At 36.2% G+C, this 9,334-nt stretch overlaps 1 protein-coding gene across 1 annotated transcript; it reads right to left on the reverse strand.

Annotated features, from left to right (window-relative positions):
* Window positions 1-1,992: 1,992 nt before the first annotated feature.
* On the reverse strand, window positions 1,993-3,596 carry LOC107819279 (transcription factor TCP7-like). The gene has a single exon (XM_016645377.2). It carries the CDS (start codon window positions 3,502-3,504, stop codon window positions 2,602-2,604), a length of 903 nt encoding a protein of 300 aa, XP_016500863.1. The 5' UTR covers window positions 3,505-3,596; the 3' UTR covers window positions 1,993-2,601.
* Window positions 3,597-9,334: the final 5,738 nt, after the last annotated feature.

Raw genomic sequence — 9,334 nt, forward strand, 5'->3', positions numbered from 1 at the left:
ATAAAGGTGAGAGTATGTACTAATTAACTGCTCCTTCTGTCCCAGAAAAGAGCAACACCTTTCTATATTTAATAACAAGTCATTTCCCTTTTTACCCTTAATGAGATAATTTCTAACCACAAATTTTTGTGGATGGTTTTAGATCACAAATTTTACAAGTCTTTATTTATTTCTTAAAATTTGTGCATAGTCAAACACCTTCACATAAATTGGAACAGAGAAAGTATAATTTAGTAATAAGAACGTATGTAAAGGCACGTATCATGTATTCATTCAATTGATAAAAACATTGGATATGAACAAGTTTTCAAAATATTTGTAGTTGGATGCAAACCTCAAATCTCAAGGTTTTTCTCCCGTGCTTCAATCCTAGGCAATCCTCGTTGGATTATAGTTATGATTTTCTTAAGCTTGACAATCACGATATTTACATTAGAGCTGTTCCTAGCAATTTAGAAGCGAAGGTGAATGTTGACATTATCATCATTCAACAATTGCCTTGTTATTTGAAGTCATATTCTGCACAGGTAGCTTGCTGGAGTTACTCTTATCAGAACCCTGTATAAGCAAATACTATGAAATAAACTAACGAAACAATTAGCGACTCAATCTCATTTCAGATTTGTTATGTCCACTACATTATCTATTGGCGCTAACAAGTGTAGACAGGCATCTGTGAATTAACCACCCTAACCATGAAGTTGATGGATAAATGGTGCCCTGATTCAGCAATGTACCATATACAAACAAAGAGGTGTTGCTAATGAACTTCAACAACTTTGAAGTTTGAACCAAAGTGCATGCAGTAAAAGAGATCACCCTTGATACTGCACCATAGGGACAAGCAGTAAAAACACCCTGAAGAGCCATGTTTAAGGGAACCAATGTACCAGAAACCAGAGTTATCCTATATGTTTCCAAGATGAAAATAAATCTTTCTTTTTTCTGCCAGCATTATTAACAAACACAGGAAAAATGAGAGCAACCAGATGTTAGCAAATCAGTCGTTCCTCTTTATATGTGAGACCAAATTACTAAACTGATGTTCCATAACCTCTTAAGATTCAACAAATTACCAAGTAAAGCACAAAGCATTTAACAATCTCTTAGCATCTGCTAAAATATTTATAAAGATTTACCATTTGTTCACCCCCCCTTCAAAGGTTCATTACCTTCTGAATTCTTCAGGGTAGTTGAAAAGCATTTCACAAGTCCTGCAAATGTCACTTGGAGAGTTCAATCTGATCTTGTTTCACCAATTCATTTTCAGAACGTAAGTAAATTTCCACTGAAAGTTTAAGAATTCAATCAGAAATTTAAATATTAGTAGTCTATTCACTTAGAATTTCTTCATCACAAGTAAACAGTTAAAACATCATACTTCTGACCTTTAGTAAGGAGGTGGAACTTGCAAACTCAAGCTGAGTCCTCTAAATATCAGCCTATTTTTAAGCCATGTAACCTTTTACAATAACTAAACAGACATAATGTGTATGTTACGAAATCTAATGCAAAAGGCTAAAATATATCCTTAATCTCAGATGCTGCAGAGCAGAATTCTCCAACTAACTTAAGAAAATACTACAGCACGCTGCAGTATGATTCTTATCCTATTCCTAGTTGAAATAGCACATCATAATAAAAAATGCATGTGAGTCAGCAAACATGTGGAAGATTACATCAGTTTAACAACTAGGTTCAGAAGTCTAGTCTTCTTAGTACTCCCGAGAAATCCATAGTGTGATGATAATAAGAGAGAACAGTGTAGCTAGAATTCATCAAATAATTTTCAAGTTGAAACTCAAGCTTCTCCACTTCAAAATGTGGCATTAACTGCAAGTTTATAGAACAGATATCAAGCCTGAAAAACAATTATTTACTCCATACACCAATTAAAGAAAGCATAAATTGTAGAGATCAAAGGTTTCCTTTTCCCCTTCCAATATATTGTGGTGTCTGAGATTCAAAATCAGCTAATCGACATCAAAAGCATTAAACATGTTCAATCAAGACTCCTGAAAATATTAATTACAGTGCTTCATTTTACACCTTTTCATGTATCACTTGATCAGGGGCAAGTGAACCTTCACACACACAAAAAGATCATCTAATCAAGAAACAGAATGTATCTGAACAAAGTCCCATAGCACTCTTTTGAATCTGAAAGATTACCTCACGCTGACAGTTTCAACAAATTACAGAATTCAATTCATCAGAAACCTCCACGGTTTCATTACAAAACATTCATGTGGAACTACAGGTTTTGGTAGTCCACACACCAAACAGTTATCTTCTCCACTCTCCATTACCGAAATGGTCAAGCACTTATTTAGAGTTATGTGCCTATACTGGTATCCCCACCAAATTCAACACAAGCAACTCCCTTGATTCTTGTGTCTTTTCTTAAGAATTGAAACCCTAACAAATGCAACGAAGCAAACACTCTAATACTAGCAATAATTCAACAAATTGCACAGAAACTAGCTCCATTTCTCACTCGCTACACTACCCTAACCCCTAAAGACTTTAACAACAATGTCACGTCTACGGAAACAACAATACACATTTATACATATCATCAACAGAAAATACTTCATATCTTCAGTTTCCGTCATCGTCTCTTCTCCCAGAAGAGGGCGGTGCGGAACCCGATAGAGAAGCTAACAAATTCAGGTGCCCTTGAGCTATAGGAAAGTAATTCCCTAATCTAGCAGCCGACTCCTCTCCCATTTGTTGCTGAAGAAATCTCGCTGCCGATGAATGTGTCGGCGCCACCATCTCCGGCGGAGGAGGCGGCGCAAAGCTCCAAACCTGGCCAAAATCCGGCCTAGCTGGAACAGCCCAAAACCCAGCGGTAGGTCCCACAACCGTAGCTCCGTTACTAGCGTCATCCTTGTCCCCACTCCCGTCGTCATCCTCGGGCCGCAGACGCTTCCCGAGCAAAAACGGCGCCGGCGAAATCGACGGCTGTGATGACAACTTGTAATCAAGCGGAGCAGAAACAGAAGAAGAAACCGAAGAGTTCCGCAGCGAAACGGAGAGAGTTGAAAAGCTAGCAGGGATAGTACCGGTACCAGTGGCGGCGATAATCGAGGGTTCAGCTTGACGCAGCAGCCATTCAATGGTTTGACCGTCAGACTTATGACCTAGTTCGCGAGTGAGCTGGAAAACCCTAGCGGCACAAACAATTGGCATCCTTATACGCCTTCCTCGTCCATCGACTTTGCTATGACGGTCCTTTGCCGGCGGCTTCTTCACTACCAAAGCACCATTATTGCCAGCATCAGAAGAGTGTTGCTGCTGCTGCGTATGTGAACTAAGTGTAGCGCCGTTAGCTTCTACCGACGTCGACATAAAGACTGTAGTTGGGATAGCCTTACAAAAACTCAGAATTGAGGAAAGGGTGAGGGAAAGAGGGGGAACAGGGCAAGGGGAGTCTGGGTTGGGGGTGGGGGGTCTAATGATTGAGCGGCAGGAGCTGGTGGAGACAGAAGGAGGGCACATGGGTTGCGTGGGACCACATATAATACTCTCACTCTTTTATGACTATTTCCTCTTTGATTGTTTATAAAACACAAAATGCATAATTCAAACTTGTCACGAAAAATTATTCACGCACCTTATTTTTACGGGCAACTTATGTCCCCCTATTTTTATTTAGGATGAATTTAATATCTCATTAGTAACACTTAGTTAGTCTTGTAGTGGAATGTGTAGTACATGCGCGTCACGTGTCAATATCTGCTTTATTTTTTTTCACTTATTTAATTATTTTGTTTTGAGGGACTATTTTGTCCTTTCACCCTTATTATGTGAGGGACTGTTTTGTCCTTTCACCAAAAGCCAAATGCAATTATTCTTCTTCTCTCTTCCTCCCCTCTCCCCGTTCTCTCATATTCAATTTTCTTTTCCAATTCAAAGCTTTTTACACTGCTAAATTATTGATTTTCTCATAGGTTACAACCAATAAAATTATTATCTACACTCAAAGAACAACTTTATTGAAAATCTGAAAAAAACAAATCAAACCCATATGGGTTAGAATTCAAATTTGAGATCTAAATCAGTCATGTCCACCCTCGACAAATTTGTTGTTCATGTTCTTTTCTATACGATTATACTCTTCTTCAAATCACTGGGAAAACAAATGAAAGAAGCACAAATGCCTTCTTAAGACGGTCCGATTGTTTTAGAGGATTTTTGTTGGGCAAGTTCTGACCTCCATAACAATAATTAGCAAAGGTAGTATATGTTAGCAAGATCTGACCTTCTGGATTTTGTTTCAGGTCGGAAAAAAATTTACTTATAAATCAACTGGGTGTTATCTTCAATTGTTGGAAACTATTGCAAACTTGAATTCGAAGTTTGAGAAGTTTTGGCAACTGATTTGAGGTGTACCACGACTGAAATTTCAGTTGAAACTCAAGCTTCTTAGATCTGAAGAATTCGAATTTCTTGGTAGTCTTGGTTCTATTAACTTCTGTTTTTCTTTTTATTAAGCTAATTGATAGAATTAATTAAGCTTCCATTTTTTCCATTAAAATGACAATTGTTGAATCATAATTACAGAGGAGAGAGATTGAGACAAGGAGAGAGGAACAAGGAGAATGGGTGTTGGATTTAATATTTTTAATATATGTCTATTTTTAATCCTTTTGGGAGGGGTTTAAAAAAAATTAAAAAATAAAATAAATAAAAAATTCTTTCCCTCTTACACGCGAGTTTGGGAGAGTGAAACTACTGTCTTTGCCATGTCACCATTTAGGGTGGTATTAAATTCACTCCAAACAAGAATAGGGAGGACATAGGTTGCCCGTAAAGTTAAGGTGTGTATAATAATTTTTCATGACAAGTTGAATGCGGATTTTATGCATTTTCTCTTTATAAAAGAATGATGTATTTTTATGTGCGAAAATAATTTAATTTTAAATTTTATGCTTTATTTTTTTTATAATCACATAAATATTACTCATTCCGTTTCAATTTATATGAATTTGTTTAACTAGGCACAGAATTTTAAGAAAAATAAAGACTTTTGGAATTTGTGGTCCTAAACAAGTCAAAAAGGGGTCCAGAGTATTTGTATGGTTATAAAAGCATCTCATTAAGAGTAGAATTGTAAGTTTAAGCTAAATTGTTACCAAATTTAAAAAGAGGTCATTGTTTTTGAAATGGACCAAAAAGGAAATAAGTTCACATAAACTGGAACAGAGGGAGTATGATATATTTAGTAGGTGTTCGGGCATAAAAATTATATATATATTTTTTAAAAAGTAGTATTTAGAGTTAAGTTAAAAATTGATATTGGAATTTAAAATTATATTTGGACATGCATATCACTTGAAAAAATATTATAGTTTTGTGATTGGGAAAATAATATTTTTTTTATTTTTGAAAAACTTATTTTCAAAAACTTCCAAAATTTGGACTAACACATTTTTTTAAAAAAAAAATTGAAAAAATATAATACTATGTGAAAGACTCTCACTAAGTGTGCTTATCGGGTAGATTGGGCGGATGTATACGCTAACGATTTATTTTATCGGCTATCGATTTATAAATGTAGTAATCTACTAGCCAACCAATAAGTCATCAGGCGGATTGGTATCAAATTAGCGATTATCGGGCGGTTTATCAGATTATCCATTAAGAAAAAATTTGGAGTAAAACATCACATTTGCTTTGTCTTTGTAATGATTCTGGATGAAGTAAATGAAGCCCTATGTATTGAAAACGAACTAACTGAGTAAGACTAGAAAATAGAAATTGAACCCCAATAAAGTGCTCTTCAAAGCTGAACTAACTGAGTAAGGCTAAAATTTCTTGACTTTGCTTTGTCTTTGCAAATCAAATTCATTCAAAGCTGGAGTGGGTGTAGTATTTGGGCAATGAGATTATCAACCACATTTAGTTTAAATTATATACTTGTATATATGGAAGTAGCAGACTAGCAGTACTACTCTTCCCCAATTAACTTAGGTCCAACCCTACATCAAGGTCTACATTTGTTACCAGATCATGACGAGTTTGATATACCTTGAACCGACCAATAAATATTACTTTATAATTTATATACATAGAGGTAAAAGTATAAATACAAAAATTCTTAATGGGAACGGTTTATCCGATAAGAAAATTGAGTAATCCGCCGCCAAACCGCTAAGCCGTTAGTTATAAAATTTCAATCCGTTCACCAACCATTACCTCGATAATCTGATACTAATAAGACAATAAGCCATTTTGCGGTTCGATTAATGGTTACAGTTCGATTTTGAGCAGCCTTACTCTCTGCTTTTGAAAAGATGTTCGATTTCGACACTTAAGACAAAGATTCTTTCGATAAATATGATTTTATCTTTTACTAAGCTAGCCTTTGGATCTAGATTTGGTTGAAATTTTAAAAAATAAATTCTAAAGTTGTATTAAAAAATAATTTTTGAAAGTTGAAGTTGTGTTTGGACAAGCATTTTACTTGAAAAGATGTTGAAGTTTTATGAGTGGAAGAAAAAATTTCACCCAAAACCTGGGCAAAACAAAAATTTTTAGAACTTAAATTTTTTTCATCAAAATCTTTTTAAACACTGATAAATTCCATAAACAAACAATATTTTCAATTTTTTAAAAGTAGTCGAAAGTTGTATCCAAATAGAAGTGATCGGGTCTAAGCCTACACTACTATTGAGTAGAGAAGGTAGTCGATGCAGTTTTAACCCAACTAGGTCGGGATCGAATCCACAGGGAGTTAATAATTGGAATTAAGTTTATATCTAAGCTAGATGCGAGCTTTGAGTCTAATTACACTTCCACAAACTTTGGGTTTGATTTCTACTTCTAACTTTACGCTATTGTATGCAATGATTGAAACTAAGGACAATATTTTTGTTGATGTTTTTCAAGTGTTTAAAGAGGCTAGGTTCGTGACTTCCACCTAGGTGTATATCTAACGGGTAGTAAGAATCTAGGGCAAGCTTGATTAGTTGGAGTCGTAATATAGCTATCATACCCGGGTACTCACTCTATACCTCTCGGTAATCTGAGTGATTTTGCCCAATTTGGCTTTCTCAAGTCCAAATGGGTATTAATGCAATTCAAGTGATATTAGCTCAAGTCGGGTATTACTATCTCTAGGTTTAACCCTTTAATTGGGGCTATCAATTTCTTGAGTTTACCCCAATTCCTTGTTAGCTCAGTCTTCCTAGACTTAGTGTATCTTTCTCAAGTAGAGACTAAATCATAAAGGCATGAATCAATGTTTGCAACCATTAATTCTATAGTTCTAGCAAGAACTAGGCCACATATTACTAATTCTTTCATATTCAAGCTCTAAAATCAATTACCTATCAAATACCCACATTGGGGTTGGGTCACAACCCTAGCTATGGGTTTAACTACTTATGGAAATAACAGAAATCAAAAATGAAAAGAAGATAAAATTCATAATACTATATTAAAAGATGAAAATCTAATGCTGAAAGATAATTCTAGTACAAAATTACCCAAAACGGAATGTACAACCGTCTCACGTGCTCAGATAATACATAACATAACCTAAAAATGTCAAAAAGATCTATTTATACTAAGCTAAAATTTTCGGACAAAAATACCCCTGCGGAGGTTGTGCGGCCGCGTAATTCTGAGCGCGGCCGCATTCTTGCTTTCGCAGCCGCGTTCTTGATTTCATGGCCACGTAATTCTGATTGCGGTCCGCGTTCTTCAAATCTGAATCCGGGTTGAGCCGAGTTTCACGGTCGTGCATAATTCCATTCGCGACCCCGTAAGGGACTCTGCGGCCTCAAAATTCTGACGCGGAGCACACTTCTTTCTTTTGCTCAAGTTGTGAGCTCTCTGAACTTCATGCATCACGGTTCGCATAATTTCCATCGCGGCCTTAGAGAGACTTTCATAGCCGCACATTTCTGGTGCGGTTCGCGCTTATCATTTAGCCTGAAAATGCAACTCTCTAAACCTCCCTTTCGCGTACCGCGTATTTCTGATCGCGACCGCGTTATGGATTTCGTGGCCGCACAATATTTGCACGATCTGCGTTTCAGATCTCTTGGCCTAGTCTTGATTTTTGTTCAAGTTTTGACTCCTTTATGAGTTGGTTATGACTCCTTTGGCTCATATTGAATAATTCCTGCAAGCAAGCATATTACATTAGTTTCCGGGAATACCTTCATGCATTCTTGGCCCAAAACACAAGTAAAAGAGAACAAATAATAGGTTTAAATCCTTACTTATCAACTCCCCCAAACTTAAGCTTTTGCTTGTCCTCAAGAAAATAAGGTAATTCTCACCTCCACTAGAACAAAATGATATTTCAGCTGGCCTAAGGTGAATCCATTATGCATCAATTGAGACTAACAATTACCCTCACCACAAATGAATTATCAACAATACCATGTTTTGACCTTTTGAGTACCATAGTTCTAACGTGATACTAGAGCACCAAGAGTTGACTTAATTCACCAAGGAAGCTCTCTCTATTACATAGGTCGTTGTGGAACCCAAACTCCTCCTCCTCTACTCTCCATAAGCAAATCTCACTTTAGAATGAAACACTCAAAACAAGGATTGTGAAGAGGTACGCTCATCTCTCTCAAAGGAATGACACAAGTCCGGCTCTAAGTACCATAAGCTTGCCCCTTATATAAATCACCACTAATTTAAGCTCACTTAACTCGAAATCATATAGGACTTTTACGGGAAAGTAATGAAGGCTTTTGGATCAAGGTAGGACTTATCGACATATAATGGTTTCATCTTTCCTTAAGCACTCCATTTTCTCATTTCGGCTCATACTTTCTTAACTATTTGAGTCATTTTCTTCTTCCTTAAGGGAACTAGGGAGACACACTGTCACTCTTTCTTGCTCATGAAAATCATTTTTCTCCTTTTCTAATCATTCCATGCCTTTCATCATTATTTTCTTTGAATCCTTTCAACTTTCACTTTCTTTTTGACACATTTCTTTTTGGCCTTTCTTCCTTTTCTTTGCCTTCCCTTTTCTTTATTTCTTTTTTTGTACCTTTTATCACTTTCACATTTCTTTTTTTTCCCCTAAACTTATGCTTTTGCCAGTTGTTTATCAAGAATACCAAGGAAAAATCGGGTGCCAAGAGAGGGTCATTATAGAACAGATAAAGGTTTATAACGTGATTATTGAAAGAAAAAGGGCTTCGGCTCAAAGGGGTTGACTCGAGATATCATATTGGTAGGCTACGAAAGTTTTCAAGTTTCAAATTGGATCAAGGAGAGCCTATAATCATTTCTCAAGTCGAGCTACACATAGAATTTCGCCTAGAAAAACATTCAGTGCAAGTTCTTGACTTAT

Source organism: Nicotiana tabacum, chromosome 18 (genome assembly GCF_000715075.1).
Source record: "Nicotiana tabacum cultivar K326 chromosome 18, ASM71507v2, whole genome shotgun sequence".
NCBI lineage: Eukaryota > Viridiplantae > Streptophyta > Magnoliopsida > Solanales > Solanaceae > Nicotiana > Nicotiana tabacum.